Source organism: Oxyura jamaicensis, chromosome 6 (assembly GCF_011077185.1).
Source record: "Oxyura jamaicensis isolate SHBP4307 breed ruddy duck chromosome 6, BPBGC_Ojam_1.0, whole genome shotgun sequence".
NCBI classification, from domain to species: domain Eukaryota; kingdom Metazoa; phylum Chordata; class Aves; order Anseriformes; family Anatidae; genus Oxyura; species Oxyura jamaicensis.
Genome location: NC_048898.1, coordinates 19,531,854 through 19,549,208, shown reverse-complemented (window position 1 = coordinate 19,549,208; position 17,355 = coordinate 19,531,854). Strand labels below are relative to the sequence as shown.

Below are 17,355 nucleotides of genomic sequence, written 5' to 3'. Positions count from 1 at the left end.
TTTTGTCTATTTTTTTTCTGCTCTGGTAAGGCTTTAAGATGCCCTTTTACTGTTTTCCAAGGTCATGTTCTTTAGAAAGTCTCAATGTTGGACGGCAAACAGTGGCTGAAACTAGGTCTAAGCTTCCTAGTAGTAAAAAGGGAGGACTTCTAAGAAACGTATCTTCTGGTCACCTACTTTATCTGGAGACATAGCTTGGCTGTAGTTAAGATGGGCGATATAAAAATGTATTTGTCGGTGAAATGTGATGTACTTTTGACACAGTTTTTTTCTGTTTATCACAAGGGCAAACTCTGTGCACAACGAAGCACGGTACCAGGGCATCTTGGCTTGAGCTTGTACCTCAGCACAAACCCAGCCGGCACAGCAGCACAGCGCCGCCTCGCTAATGCACTTTTTTTTTTTTTCTTGGCACTTTTCTCCAATGTCAGGGGACAGGCCTGAACAAATTTCAGTGTGAATTGTGATTTCATTTTACTGTTAGCTTGATAACTTATCTTCCTAAGTTGCAGCTGAAGGTGGTATGACTTGGTTGCTCGATTCTGCTTTCACCTATGGCCATGTTGTTATAGCAAAGCCCCTCCTGCATGTGTATGTTTTAAATATATAATTTACAAAGCACTTCAGATTCCTTTGACATGCTAGGCAGCTGTTTTCCCTGGTGATTTTCTTGTTTTACATACAATCTGTAAAAGAAACGGAGAACATGCCACTAGCAAGCCAATTGGTATTTCCATAATAGCATCATTTAAATCCTGTGCACATGTGTTGCAGGTCACACATGTGAATAGTCTTTAATCACATGCCTGTCTACAGGATCAAGCATCTACATAACACTTCTTTGGCTTCATGCTGTGATCATGCTGTGATTCCTTGAGGTTTTCACAGCAAGTAAAGAACTCAAATTATAGCAGCCTTTGGTTGAAAACAGGAAAGGTGTAAATTCTATCCTTCACAGTAGAACTTCTCTAAATAAGCTATAGCATGATTTATTTATTTTTATATTAGCACACATTTCCACTAGCCTGTCACCTTTTTATCACTCTATGAATAAATAAATTGTCGAATTAGATGGGTAATGCTCTGAACAACCACATTCATCCTCTCAAAATATTAGCCAGAGATCTCTTCAAAATTGCAGTTATTCAGAAACTGAACAGTAAGTAATATATCGCTTACCTCAAGCAGATTAGCAATGTTCTTCCATTTATTGTAAGGTACTCCTGAAGCACCTTTTCATGCTGAGGAGAAAGGTTCTGGCAATCAGCAGAACATGAGATGAATGGGGTAGGCTGACTGCTCTAAGTTACAGAACTTTATTTACCACTACATATCCAAGCCTATTATTATTGTTATTATTTCTTGTTACAAGAATTTTCATTACCAGAGAACAAAAATAGGAGGTAAACATTTACAGAAAGTGTCTAGATTAAATCCCTGATATTGCTGTTTAGCATTAGGATGCAATCAACACTGAAGATGAAGGAACACTTCACAGTACAGGTGCTATTCTGGATGTTGGTCGCTTCCAAGGGAGAACATCTCTCTCTCTCTCTCTCTCTCTCTCTTTTTTTTTTTTTTTTTTTTTTTTTTTTAATGGATTCAAACACATTCCAGAACTCTGAGGAATTGAATGCTGTTCAGACAACCAATTCTGGATGCTGTAGCATATAGCTTCTGAAACCGTTTGATACATGAAGTATGAAACCTATGACATAATCAATATACAATGCTATATAGCAGGGTTTACAGTAAATAGTAGGAAATCTGTTATTTTCAGCTATCCTAGTGCTGAACACCAGAACAAGTATTATTTTTTGCAATGGTAAAATACATCATGTCTGATGACAGTTGATTTGTTCACATGAACCAGATTTTCAAGATACTCTGTTGAATTTTGCAGCTCCTGTGGAATTAGGTAAGTAGCCCCTCATATAAGAAAATAATTTATTTCTTAAAATGGTTCATGCATTATCTGTCTCAGAAGATACCACTAGATCAGCTGTTCAAAGCCATTTTCCGGCTGGGAGTTCTTCATGTGTAGTAAGATGGCTCAGCACCTTAAATCAGCAAAGCACAGGAGCAATGCTGAACTTCCTGAGACCACTTTTCAAGATGTTCAGGAATCTCGATGCTGGGTGCAGCATACGGATACGAAGATGAACGTACAGGGTACTCTCTTTGTCTGCATCGCTTTTAGTACTTTAGAAGGAGGAGCATTAGAATAAAACATATTTTAGAAAGCATTCAAGACAAAAACTATACTATTTTGAGAAGAACATGAACAGAAAATATAAAGGAAGAATACTGGCTAGTAACAAGGTCTGCCAGGTCTACAGATGTCCTAGAACATTTAAATCTGTAGAGGCTACTGACAAGAGGACTGGAAGCCTGCAGAGGCACTGGAACACACAGGTTATGCATCTTCAGTCACCAGAGGATGAAATTAAATCCAAGGAATTTAAAATTTCTCCATACCTGGTATTAAGCACAGCACCTTTATCAGTAGGTTGATTATTGTAATTATTTTTCTTATCTACAAATGTACTTACTGTATTTTTGTGTAGTCCAGAAAAGGACAGAACTCCACCTATAAATAGTTTAGATAAGATGGACAGAATGTTTTTGAGTATGTTTTCTCTTCCTGTGTTAGTTTAATGGGATAGATGCCAATGCTTTTATGAATTATGAATGCAGCAGTCTTCTTTCCAAATGAAGATGTTGGAAGTCTGCCACTGGAATGAGGTGCTTATATTACATATTGCCAGCAAATTTCTGTTTCTTTAATGAAAACTAGATAACTAAATCACTTTTCTCCTGAAAACAAACAAACAAAAAAACAAAACAAAACAACAAAAAAAAGCATGCCGGTAGATGTTGCACAGTATATGCTCCTCTAGAATAATAATAATAATAAAAAAAAACAGGATATAAAACAATTTGAATCACAGTTCTATTAACAGGGAAATTCATAAGCTACAAGCCAATGTAAATAACTGTTTGTATACCACCTACCTGCAGCTCTGGCTCCAGGAAGGACTTACAGATTCCTCCTTCAATAAATCATAATCAGGACTGATGACGGATTATGCATTTGTTACTAGACCTTTGCATGTTTTTCCTATAATGATTCTTTTTTTTAGCTGCCTGAAACAAAGTAAATCTTTAATTTAATCAGCAACACTCCCCCCCGCCCCCCCCCCCCCCCGAAATTTTGTTTGAAGAATCATTGTTCCCTACTTAGGAGCACAATTTTTCAGCTAAATACCATTCAACTAATTTCTGTTTTGTAAATATTGTAGAAGCATTAAGCAGGTTTTTCTTTTTTCTTTTTCTTTTTTTTTTTTTTTTTTTTTGATTGCCCAGTCTCAAGAACACATTTAAAAGAAGGGAAATTATTATTACTAAGGTCATAAAGTATGACCTTTGACAAAACTTATAACACATTCCAAATATTCGGAGGTCAAATATTCAACAAGAAAACAAGAAAAAGCTTCAACAGAAAGCCAGGTAAGCTGCACTCCTCCTGTTGCACAGGTTCTCATAGCAGCAAATATCATCACATAACTGCTCTTTGCCTGTGTTTCAGCAAACTGCAGCACTGCTAACAAATCTAAGCCAGCCATGGACAATGTGTTTCATTTAATCATATGTACATATTGCAAAATACTATATGCACCTTCACATTTTGAGTTCACAGGAAGTTATCATCTTCTTTCTGCTAGCATCTAGAAGAATTTTACCAGAGGATGCGAAATGCTTATTGTCTCAGGTCATTTTAATCAGCAATCCCTTCTATTATTTCCTAATCTGAAACATCTCAGATCTCATGCAGCGGTATTACAGTTTTTACATCTCAGATAAAAAATATGAGTTTTCCTGAATAACATCTCTTCCTCCCTTGTTTTTCTTCTCAATAACTCAGTATGTGTGTATATTTTGCAGATGGGGTGCCAAATCCAGTCAACTTTAGTGCATGGCAGGCTTTGCACCCATGAAAATGAATGGTAACAGTCCCTATGACATTAATGAGAACAAAATTAGGCCATGTAAGTACGTTCTGCTCTTCCTAGAAGGTGAAACACTTCTGCATTCCATTTTTAATTTGCGTTTCTGTGAGTTCATAGTACACTTACTTCCATGACTAAGCCATAAAGCTGGAAAAAGGTTTTAATTGAAGTATTATTACAAATTAGAGAAAAGTCAGATAAAACCAGAGATTTTTTATTGCACAAAATAAATTATATAGAAACAATGCAACAAAACAACTCGAATGTAGGCTGCACAACAGATGTTACAACATGAATATATTTATTGCTTTGAGAAAGGAGCAATTCAGTGCTAGTAAGCAGATTAGTTATACTTCTTGCTCATCTAGATTTTTTATAAAATTAATCCAACTGGGCTAGAGGCATCTTGCAGCACATGGGTCATACCAAATTGCAATTTGTTATCAGTGGTTATAAAGGTGCTGTGAACATTCTTGACATTAGCATGAAGCACTCAATGTAAGATCACTGGTACTGAAACTTACAAGCAGTTACATAATTATAAATATTACATATCAATCATATTTAATACACAAGTTTTGAATAAGTCCATTTACAGGGTTTGCGTGAGCTACTGCTCTAAAATAAACCTTCTTTACAAATGTAGATGTATCTTCAAACATGCACACTTCACTCTGCACCAAATGACAGTTCCACAGCTTTTTGCCAAAATAGAAATTAGTGCCAGCACTTCATTTACCTAATTGTTAAATTGCTCTCCAGTGCTAACTCAGTTATAGGCATCTCATTTTTTCCAGGGCCACAACTCAGTTTCTAATGATTTCAGCAGATATGAAAAAATATTCCATTGGTAGAACTCGATGAAATTTACAATGTTTTTAAACACTTTGAAACATGAAGTATTTGGTTCTTTAGGAAACACAAGACTGCAATACTGGTATTGCATTCAAAGCTCAAATGGATTTAAGTTTTTAAAATGCTACTTTGTGGACCCTGAGATGTTGACCCCCAATGAATCCATATGTAAATTAGCTCTTGAGAAAAGTTATAAATATGTACAATATTCAAACAATGAAAGCACATTAGAAACTGATCACTCACAGATCTTTGTGAAGCATGCATATTAATACGATACTTTCATGACAAATATTCATAGTTCAAGTGAAATTCTCCACTTATTTCACAATTCTGCAAGTATTTACTCAGCATTCTGCAAGTATTTACTCACTGAAACTACTGCTAGTGTATACATTGAATGTTGCAAAATTTATTTACTTACAGGAAGGTTAATATAAAAAGATTAAATTTAAACAGTAGTGGTTAGACACTGAACAAGCCAACCATGAAAGAAAATTCAGTGAGGAAGTGGGACCTCTGGGCCATTTCGTGTCTTTGCTACAATGAGAACTACATGAAGTAACTCCACTGAAGACTTTAACCACTGAGAAGACCCTGTAGAATCCCACGGAAACAAGTAAATTAAATTTGGACTGTACATGAGTAACTACAAACAAATGTGGTCACCAGTCTCTACTAGTACTCCAATAAAATTCTGTTTTGATTTTTTTTTTTTTTGAAACTGTGTAAATCCACTATATTGAGTCAAAATATAGTTAAGCATGATGTTTTGAATAGCCTCAAAATGTTACAAGAAATGAATTATTCTGGATTAAAAACAAACAAACAAACACCACTATTTGTACAAATGCTCATAAACTTTAGAAATGCAATCAAATTCCATGCATGTACCTGGCAGTAGTTTCCTTTGGAAGAAAATTATTAAACTGGATTAATCTGGCACATTTTTCATCTGGGGGAAAACCACATTTTAAATACCATATGTAAATTTTTGTCACTCTTTTATATAAATGCTCGTAAGTATAATAAGATATAACTGAATAACCAAATATGCCCTAAAACATCTATTAAAACACAAACACCACAAAAGTCTGCTAGTATTTTTATAATTATTATGAAGTAGAAATGATCTAAGGCAGGATGAAGCTAATATCAAAGATGAAAAACAGCACCACCAATCTATGTTTTGCAAACAGGTTTCTGATAGGACAGAATATGTGATAGCAGAGTGATATCCATTTCATTAAGTTCAGGTAAGAAATGCATTTAGCCCAGCTGTACTAACTATACAGCTTCACACAGAATAAACATTCCATAAAATCAACAGAAAATGCATCTGAGCACAACAAATAAAAATATGTAAGTGATTCTCTAAGCAGCATTTTTTTTTCCAAAACATTAACATAGATAGATATTGGACTGATTAAATATCTACAAGTGCTTTTCCTTTACAAAAATACATATATTCTTAATAGTAGGATAGACTGTCATTAACAATGACCTGTGTTTTTTCACTTCAATTTGAATGATTTATAAGCTAAATTTTACAACCACAAAAAGGTTTATTTGTAATATGGTGTTATCACTTTTGACAAAAAGCTTAAAACATTTTATATTTTAAAACAAATTAGCAACATAACAACGCAATACGTTCTATGAGTTCCTAAGTACTGTGAGGGCTGTTATATTAAAAACCAATAGCTACTGATCAAATGCAAGGAAGCATTAGAACATTATTACTGCTCACCATAGGCTCCTTTCTTATCATAACTTGGATCACAGCTTATATAAGGACACTTAGGCCCCCATCCCAAAAAAAATCCATTGAGACTAACTCTATAGGATGTATTCAGGAGCCTGGAACATCCGACAATTCAGGCTCTGCATTAAAAAAAAAAAAAAAAAAAGAAAAAAAAAAAAGTCTGCAATAAGGGAAAAAATGATGCACTGCTTCATGCTTATTTAAAGAAGCTCGTATTTGAGAAAAAAATTACTACCGGTAAGTTTTTAGAATTAAATATTTCAGTCAGCTAAATAATTTACTTGTCCTATTACTTTCCAGTTTAGTTATTCACTATTCTGGAAAAGGAAGTTAGGGTATTTAGATTTCATTATTGTATTTTATACTGCACAAGTAAAATAATTGACTTCTTGCTAATCAGTGGTCTCATGTTGAGGACAGCAATGCCATTTGCTAAAAAAATATCTATAAAAATCTGTAAAACACAATATTTTCTCATTATCTTCCAAGTCTGTCCTTTCTACCCTCCAAAATATCACTGAACTACAACTAGAAAACCCAAAAGTAGCTTGGTGAATATTTTGTGCTTCGGAAGGTTTACAGGATTGACAGCACACCAAAGTATTTGATTAGTTCACAGGCCAGGTATAGCAGACACATCAGTAATGCAAGCCTTTGTGCTCTTTTTGAACATTAGCTATACTCACAGAGCTACTCTAGGTCTGTTAACTTTACACTAGTCCTGTTTTTGTTTTTTAGTTTGTTTTGGAAATTTCTAGGTACGCCTGACCCCGTGAGCTGGTGACACACACAGTCACCACCAGGGAGTTCTGCTGGACCAGCTCCAGACGTAGCTCTCCACCTCTGCGCTCCAGTGCCTCATTCCAAGTCAGTTTCTGGGTGGCTTACCTTTGGTATTAAATAAGTCCTTTAAAACTATTAGGCAATCAGATTATCCATAAAAATAATTTGTTTGTTTTGTAAAGAAACTTTTTTTTTTTTGTGAACAAACTAAGTATCTGACAACAAAGAATATTTTAAAATCAATTAGTTATGTTACAGTTTTCAGTAAAAAGGGGACAAGTTTCATTTTACTGCATCAAAATTCATGAGACAAGAGCAAGAACGTCTATTTACTTAATATGCTATAATACAAAACACAATTTTAGGAGTAGAATACCATCATAAAATATGTGCCTCTCGCTTTGATAATAAACATCATTATTACAACTTCATTTGTAACACAAACCTCAGTATGTTAACTAGCAGCACAAATGTTTTACTGTTGCAGCAATCTTGTATCTGGCATAGCAACTCTTAACCCTTATTTTGCCATCCACTCACAATCACAAAAAGGAAAATGCACAGTAACTACTTCTGTTCATCTCACCCTGTTATCTGTCACATTGTTAAAACTTATTATTATTATTATTTTTTCTAAAAATACATGTTACTTCAAATAAAAGTACTCTGTATGGTTTAGATAAACATGCAAATTCCAACTAATGCCTCTCTTTGGTTAAAATTAATGTGATTAGAAAAAAAAATCCACTTGCAGACACATTTAATTCCAGAATGTCTCCTCCATCCTGAGTCTCCTGAACCAGCTCTCTGGTTCTGTACAGGTACAAAAGGTAGCCTGGGCTTTTCTACCAGTCTACAGAGCTCTTCCATTTCAATGGCACACACCAGCACTGTGTGGATTTAAGCTGCTTGCTAGAGAGAGCAAAACAACATCCTTTTAAACTGTGTTAGCAAGCTACCTGACTTCAGAAGATGTATATCACATCACTTGGGTGGAAGAATCTCTTACTTAGAAATCCTTAAATATATTTCCTATTCTGGAATCTGATGTTTTTACCTGATCTATGGGCAGTATAGCAGTGGGGAAAAAAAAAAAAAAGTAAACAGATCTGCTTTCGAAGAAAAAATATTACAAGTCTTTTGGAGGACATCCCTACAAAAGGACATTTCAACTGAGGCCTGAAGACTAGACTCCCCATACGTCATAAAACTAGTAGTTGGAGCAGTTGGAAGCTTTTCACGTTTCCTTTAGCATGAATCAAACTCCTTGAATCTTGGAATCCATCCTGGAACATGCTCCAGTAGACTGTGACCCTTCCTCAAACAAACTTATCTAGCTGAACACCTCGTGGAAGCATTATCTCATTTAAATTGGGTATAAAGGATTCAAAATGCAGAACTACTAACATTTTGGTGAAATCCAGGAGAGACTAACTTAATTCCAAAAGAAAACATGAATTTCTTTGGCATTAAGCATTAGCTTTTTTCATGTCAGGGTGGCACCTGCTTCTAACTTGTTCTAAGACATGCAGTGGAGATGCAGAGTGTCACCTGCTGGCTCTCAGAGCTAGAAAACTGACGCTGTGGAGCTTTTCTGGACTCAGTTCAGGTGTGCCCTCTGTCCAAAAAGATGCTGTCATAACAATCAGCAATTTAGTATCTGTACTGCAAAAGGAGGTCTGTCACATAGTCTAGGTTTGTTTTGCTTTGCTTTCTTCTGCAAACTCTTTTAATAGTCTCTGGCTCTTAAGAGAATCTCCATCCTGTTCAATTTTAGCTATGACACTATTTTTATACTACAAGACCAGAAGATTTGTTGGGTTGTAACTGTGAATGGACATGCCACACATTATTCCATATTAGTAGTGGCTGTACCTATGTGACTGTCCCTTTGTAAGGGCAAATTAATTATCAAAACAACCTTTTATAATTATTCACTTTCTTGAGCACTTGCTTTCAGCTTGTCTAGGTTAAGTGAAGAAATTGGACCACACTCTTGATTTAAGCATCTCTGTAATGTTTATATACTTGCTGTGGATAGGAACATGTCTTAACTGCTTTGGGTCTTTTCCAGGATAAAAAAAGAGTTTGATTATTCTATATTTTTGACCAGTATTTTATGCAGCCCCTCTATAAACAGGGCTCAGTACGTTTATTTTGTGACTTAAAATTGGTTTTGAACAACTGTCTATTCTACAGAATTTCTACCAGCTGTAGTACCTGGCAGAGCTGGAGACTATTCCTTCTCTTGCAAGCAAAAGGAACAATACAATTCAGTGATTGGTTCAATTAAAGACTAAACACTAGCACTTTTTGTAATTTTAGAATGGAGCAGAGAAATTCTTTACTTCTCTTACAAAGCCATGCCTAAAAATTACATGTAGAATGGATGAGATGGGAACTCTGCACCATCACTTTGTCTGCAGTGGAGAAGAAGAGTCTAGCTTACGCCTAAAAAGAATGTGATAATCTCTTCTCCTACAGATATACTGGAACTGTTATTGATAACTGCAGCAGAGAAAAGTAGAGTCAAATCTTTGGAGCCTAGGAGAAAAAAGATCAGGATTCAGAATTCAAGGTCACCTCACACAGAAAATGAAATAATTTTAATATAAAAGTATTCTTTTCATATAGTTTCTACTGAGACAGATAATTTGAAATTGAAAAAAAAAACTGTCAGAACATTTATTTTTCTGCTTGTTTCACATGAAAGAAGGCTTCTCAGTACAGAAGAATTATGAAATATTCTTGCTGAAAATATTAAGACCATTGATAAGATACAGAAGGAAATATTACCCTGCCAAATGCAAATAATGGTTTTAAAATATATTCTGTATTAATAATCAGGCACTTTATATAACATTTTCAGTAAAGTCAAAAGAATACTTTTTGGATTTTTTTTTTTTATATTTATTATTATTTTTTGCATAATAGCTGCAAGCTAGCTGAGTATGCCCAATATACTTAGAGCGTTGCATACTGCTAGGACCCAAATCCCAGAAGCCCCAGAAGCACTCATGTGAGCAGTAAGTACAGTAGTGATGAGTCACTTAAGATTATTGTAGTAATCTTATTTGGTATTTCATCCAAATAAAAATGTGTTTTAAAGGGCTAGGCCCTTAGCTAGGAGCACTGTAGCAAGGCATGATGGAAAATACGTTTATTGATTATCGAATTCTATACTGTTTGAGATTTTATTGGATCTCACTTGTAAATTCTAGCTAGTTTGTTACTAGACAAATGCAGCATACAGCTATGCCCAATGAGAAGTTGCTTAAAACTTTCATTAGCGTGTTACCCAAAACAAAAGCAGAGAGAATTTTTCTCTTTCAGGAAAAAAAAAAAAAAAAAAAAGCACCAAAAAAATGTGCTAAATAAGAGACAGCAAGGTTAGGTAGTAGTGTCAAATTTTTTAGGTCTTATTCTTCTGCAGCTAGGTACTGACAATACGGGAAAGCCTAAGAAAAACAGTTGCAGCAACACTTTTTATATTCCTATTCTTTACAAACATGCAGCGGTGACACTTTGTCATGGATATGTTCAGAAAGTGTGCATTGTATACAGTAATCTGCTCTGTGACGGAATATGGTGCAGTTCTAGTAGAACGCTTACGACTCGTTCCACTTACTCCATTTTTGGCACACAGGAATCTGTACATGCATTCTCATATTCCTATGTTGTTCAGGTATTTTTAATTGGCACAAATGAATCAAATATGCCTATCTGTGGACACATGGCACATACGTACTATACAGAAGAGAATTTTCCTGTAAAAAAGGCGATGCCTGTGTTATACAAGCTGCCCAGTTAAGATATGTATTTCACTGGCACTTCACTGCTACAAAAACTATTAAAGTAGAACAGCACTCAGGCGCTGTGCCATCAAATCAGAAATGCATAAATTGTAGGTAGTTGGCTAGATTATATGCATTTAAAAGCATTTAAGGCCATAATTCTCAGCTGGGAACATTAAATCATATCTGTCTGTATTTTCCATACTTAAATTGAAGATTTGTCTTCTGTAAACTACCTTTAAGTTACATCCAAAAAATACCATGAATTAACAGTATCCAATTTTGATCAAGCCTAATTCATGGTTCTCTGAATTGTGAATACAGAAAGTCATTAGACATCAAATCTTCTATTGGGATGTCATTCAGAAGACATCACACAGTAATCAAATTTCAAGGGTCCTGCTCGCTGGATGAAAACTTCTGTGTAAGACAACTGAAAATGGATTACAAATAACGTGTTGTTCTTTTTCTTTTTCCCCATCAAATCTGTTCAAATTTGTCAAAACAGCAAGAGCAATTCTTGAGAAAAAAAAAAATGTCCCCCAAACCAAGCAGAAATTATGCTTAAGAGTAGTATTGTTTCATGATGAACTGAAACAGCCATTTTACGTTAGGTGAATCTACAGTGAAAATTCTGGTATAAAAACACGTGAAATATATAAAAAACTGTAAGGTGTCATTTGCATGTGCATGTAAATATTTACAAATAATATCCTATTTATACCATATAAAACAATTGTATATACTAAAGGTAACTATGACTTGCAATTAGAATGCATGCTCTGATCTGACAAGCTGCTCCAAGAGGAGGACCTCCATGCACACGAAGAACTTTTTCTCTGCAAAGGAGCAGTTCCCTCCCTACACGGAGTCTCTTCTCACATCTGTCAAGTAGCAGCACCTCATACACCATGTGGACAAAAAGACGACCACTTCCTGCAGCCAGCATGTGGCCCTGTTCCCATCCACAGGGTGGGCGAAGCGGCACCTGTACCAGTCAGTACGTTATGCCTGCAGAAGGGAGCAGCAGCTTCCTGAACATTTTGCTTCCCTAGGTTCATTGGCATTTGCACAATATGTGCAACCTTGACCTGCAATGGCAGGTTTCCTAAACAGACTGCTACCAACAGCATCTTTATTTCTGCATGTCATAGGGACTTTGGAGTGCAATGGCAGGACTTAACCTAACTATGTATGGATTCCTCAGGTCACCAACATTACAACTCCTGCAAACTCTAAGGGGGCCAGATTTAATCCACAATGTACACGCTTCTCCTACAGAAACATACTAATGTACGTGAATATACATTTAAAAAGGAGCTATAGCCTTGCATCTATCTTTTATACCTGATTCCAAGGTTTTCAAGATAGAATTTTCACTTTGTCCTAAGTACGACTAGATTAGCTTCTGAAAAGTTGATTTGGTTCTTTTCTGTTGTATGCAAAAGGCATAGGAAAGTAAATAGCTATCTACAATACTAGCAGGTGTGTATTAAGTAGAAATTATATAAAGGTACTGAACTACAGATATCTCCACAGAATTTGAAGTTAAAAACTCATTTGATTTTTAAGCAGAGCAAAGACAATGGAAGACTACAGGAAACATGCATTACTATGCTCCCTGCAACATTACCAGAAACCTCAATAAACATTCTATACTTGAACAATTTTGCTTGCAATACCTAAGGCAACAATCACTCTTCTATCCAGCACTACCAGATCTTAGGAAAAAACAATGATCCGAACAATTATTTTGGTCAGACTGCTTATCTTCAGTATTGCATTGCCTCTAATTTTATGGAAATAGTTTTATGACGTGGCTTCAACTAGTGAAAATTTTCTACAATGAATTCTAAGCCCCAGATAGTCACAAGAGATATATAATGTAATTAAAGCTATGTTATTTTTTCTTAGCATGTCCTTCACCCAATCTTAAAAGGAAGTGCTTACCATGAAGTGCAATAACTATGTGTAAATTTTGCCTTGGCTGTAACCCAACAGTGAAATTTGTTTCATAGATAAATTATTTTAACTTCATTTTTATGAAGGCTTTATTAGAAGAAATGTAACCTGACCAGAAGCCATTTTCCAAAAATAGCTGTATCCCAAATTCCAATCTTTAGGGTAGCCATAGAAAAGTGCAATCACAAAGGCTGCTATGCTTTTAAGCAATATTGGCAGAGTCTATTTAGACAATTTAAAATTACTTTTTTTGAATTATCATGTTAAACATCTCTTGTTAAGGGTAATTAATCTTCATTCACTACAAAAGAACTCTTGCACACTCATGAGTGAGCTATACCTGGACCCATGAGAAGCTTATCAAGAAAAAGGTAGTGGCACAATCACCACTTTTCTAAATATATTTTCTATACAAAATATCTTCAAGGTATAATCCTTAGCTATTTGTACAGTACTCTATGATTTAAACAACAATATTCAGTAAAATAGTAAGTGTGTGAAACTGCAACACTACATGGAATGAGCACTTTGCCATTTTGCTAGTGTAATCAATATTAGGACCATAAAAATTTTCTAACACACAAGCAAAAATATTCCATAGCTTTTGAATCTTGACTGTACACTTCATGATTTTGGCTATGATTTGCAGCACACTTGTAAAATTCACAAATATCTTATGCACATTTCAGTAGCAGAATGGCACTTGGCTTGCTCTAATAGAAACAACAAAGATGCAACTGACAATTTTAAGAAAGACAATGTCCTTATTTGCATGCTGAAAATCTGGTTGTGTCCCCCTAATCCAGGCACATCCATTCATTGTGCAATCTGTCGATGGGTAAACAAATAGTGCAGGATTCATCTCAGTGGGATCTGGCCCTTTGGTCTAACCGAAGTCAATTCTAGGTCGATACTGAAGTACCATAGGATAGGACTAAAAACAAAAGCAAGAGAAAAACAACAAAAGACAGACAAGAATAACATGAAGATATAATTCACATAAATACTAAGGAAATGCAATTAAAGTTTGCCTTCAGAATAGCCAGAGCTTATCCCTATGACACATATATATTTCAATCAGTTTTATTTATATATACGAAATAAGTCTATATATTTCAACAATTAATTCCATAGCTGTACTTCAAATCTATATCTTATCTCTAAGTCAACTGTCATTTTTTGTTATAAATATAAAATTCCTATATCTGAATTTTATGCATTTCATGATTTTTATGTTTTATGACACACACTGGAATGTTCAAATAACTCCTCTTACGTCTCCATTGCTGTGACTGATAAAAAGCAATCTTGAGATCTTATTCTTTGTAAAACAAGGTCCATCTATAGGTGACTTACACAGTTTGATTTTTATTGGAGCTAGGTTCCTTTGGTATTAAAAACCAAACCAAACAACAACAACAAAAAAAACACATCACCACTACCAAAAGAAAAACAAAAACAAAACAAACAAACAAACTCAGGTCAAATTGCTGTCAGCTGATTTTCTGAAAGAAACGAGGGCTGATTTTTCCCCTCCCTGAAATCCAAACTCCTTAACTTCAGATCTAGCAATACATTTTTATTAGTTATTATTGGGAAAAATTAGCAAATAAACTACCTGAATCCCTTAACTGGACAAAACTGTTGTGGTATGAGAAGTAAGAGTAGGCTTCCAGAAAGTGTCATGGAACATCTGAGTGCTTGTTGCTAAGTTCTATTAACATCTCATTTTTTTTGCTCTGTTAGCATTTCATTTACGTCTGATATTTTCGTCTTAACCTACTCATCATTTTCTATAGCATAAAAATCAGGAAAATCTTATTGTCTCAGCAACTGTATGGGCTTAAGTAGCCTCTGCCATAGGGCATAGCTAGTTTAAGTCTTTTTTATTGCAAATTTTGAAAAATTAAGAGTTATTACAGAACTTATCATTAAAACCAGTCATATTTTACTGCATCCTTCAAATGCAAGACAGACAAAATTCAGAGACCAAAAAAAGAAAGGTATCACTGCAGAGACCTACACAGCTTAAACTTTTCATGCTAGGGTACTGAAATGATCAACAGAACTAAATGTGAACATACTTGCTGAGGATTTAAAAACTGGAGTGCAGAGAAATCAAAACATAAAACCAGAAGTATTCAGCAGTAGCAAGAGCATTTAGTAGAGAAGACAGGGAGCACCATGTGTAATTAACAAATGTATTTATAATATAAGAAAGCGGTCTTATTTTCTCAGCTAGAATATGGCTACCACAGCATTTAAATGCTATTTCACTTGTTCTTCATGCTTTAAAACAAATACTTTGATAATATAAATTGAATCTAAAAGTACTCAACTTTAATTGGAAGTGCATACAGGCGGAGACCTCACTGTAAAATTTGCCATGTAAACCAGTGCTGTTACAAAAAATACAAACCAACTGTACAAATAAAATGCAGTATGGTGGAACAATTATAGGTAATGAAGTAGGCAAGACTGTAAAGCAGATCACTCCCATCCATATGGGAGCGACCCTCTATCATATTTTTTTCTCAAGTAAAATAATTACTTCAGACTTTCAAAGTTACTTTTAGAAGAAATTAATTCAATTGAAAATGCTCAGCGAGCAAACCAAAACGTTGCTTCATATATATAGAAAAAAACAAACAAACAAAAAAAAACCACCAAGCTGATCAATTAAATCTAGGAATCAACTTCAGTTTGCAGACTCTGGAGGTTTTGTTTGTCATATTCTACAGGTAGAGTGATTATTCAATTTCTAATTTGAAAAGAAGTGAAAGGAATGTAGTAGCAGAAAAAAATAACACTTCTTTTCTCCATTAAAAAGAATATATGAAGTGCCTTAAAATATGAAAGGTCTTTTTTGGTTCACTCTTAAGTTTTGATCCTTTGTCAGTGACTGCCCAGTGCTACTTGTTATAAGGATGAGATAGAATTTATAGAAGTTGGATAACACTTCCACACCAATGTTGATATCCAACTACAGAATGAAATAACAACATAACTGGCCTAATGGAAATTAAAAATCTTTTCTTTTAAGCACATAAAATCTGATCATTTGAATGGAGTATATTTTTCATTTGATAAAGCTGTTTTTGAATGAATGAAAATACTCAGCCCTTGCTCATGGTGTCTGCGCACTTTAGAGTGAGATGATATAAAAACTCCACAGTTTGGATTAAAACTATAGTGTTGACAGGATCTTACTGACTGTAATATGTACAGTCGTGAGTGCCTCTTACCTGATAAAAAGTGCCATCCTGTGAGCAGACTTGCGAAGATGAGCAGTTCTGACACCGAAACTGCGAAGGAGATGATTTTCTGATCAGATAAGAGGCATCCACAGCTGGACATACACATTTCTCTCTTTTTATTTTTTTTTCTTTTTCAAATGTAAAATTTAAAATTTATTTACTTGTTTAAAACAAGAAAGAATTCTCTAACAAATAAATGGTTCTTTTCATTAACTATGCTACCTCTTGAAAGGTCCACAGGTGTGCCAGTAAAAGCTCATAATGAATAGTATCGAAGACAAAGATAATAGATTTACTTGATCTTCATCCAAAAGAAGATCCAAAAGAAGAGGTTGTTAATTAATTACCACTGCAACTTCTGTTTTATAATAAGACCCAACAAAGTTAGGGAGAACAAAATTAGAAGCCCAGATATTACTAGATTTATCACCAGTACAATGTAATTTTTACAGGTTTCAGTTTGTCATCTCTGACTTCAGGGGAATGATTTAAAACTACATAAAAGAAAAGATGAACCCTTACCTGACTATGTTCTGTGTATGTAAACGTAACTTATAAATCTAAGCAAGAGTTGTCAACTTGTATATTCACTGAAGGTTAAAATGATAGTTCTGAGATTTTTGAAAAAAATTAACCAGCACAAATAATCCTTTTTGTCAAGATGGCTTTTAACATTGCTTACAAACAAGTGCAACTGCCAAAGGTCCATCTATAGGAACGGTCTGCAGGACTAAATTTCATGAAAAAATTCCATTATCACTAAAGTTGTTGCTTCAACATTTCCTAATAGTATAGCAAGTGCTAACAAAATATAAAATGGCTAGGCAAACACATACCATTGGTGTCAAGGCAGTACTAGAGAAATGGTACTTAAAGTGTTACTGGTACAGTTTGGGGTTTCAGTAAACATCAGATTTCAGTGCAATATT

The 17,355-nt window shown here is 34.8% G+C and overlaps 1 protein-coding gene across 3 annotated transcripts in view; it reads right to left on the bottom strand.

Annotated features, from left to right (window-relative positions):
* Positions 1–4,203: 4,203 nt before the first annotated feature.
* PCGF5 (polycomb group ring finger 5) overlaps positions 4,204–17,355 on the bottom strand; it is a 60,656-nt gene continuing 47,504 nt past the window's right edge. For 2 of the 3 annotated variants that reach the window (XM_035329300.1, XM_035329299.1), the window contains exons 9-10: positions 16,415–16,474; positions 4,204–14,103 (exon numbers count right to left, since the gene is read on the bottom strand). In XM_035329300.1, the coding sequence (XP_035185191.1) occupies positions 14,056–14,103; positions 16,415–16,474 (108 nt within the window). In that variant the 3' untranslated portion in view covers positions 4,204–14,055. The remainder of the gene's footprint in view (positions 14,104–16,414; positions 16,475–17,355) is intronic. The other variant, XM_035329301.1, reaches the window with a different exon arrangement.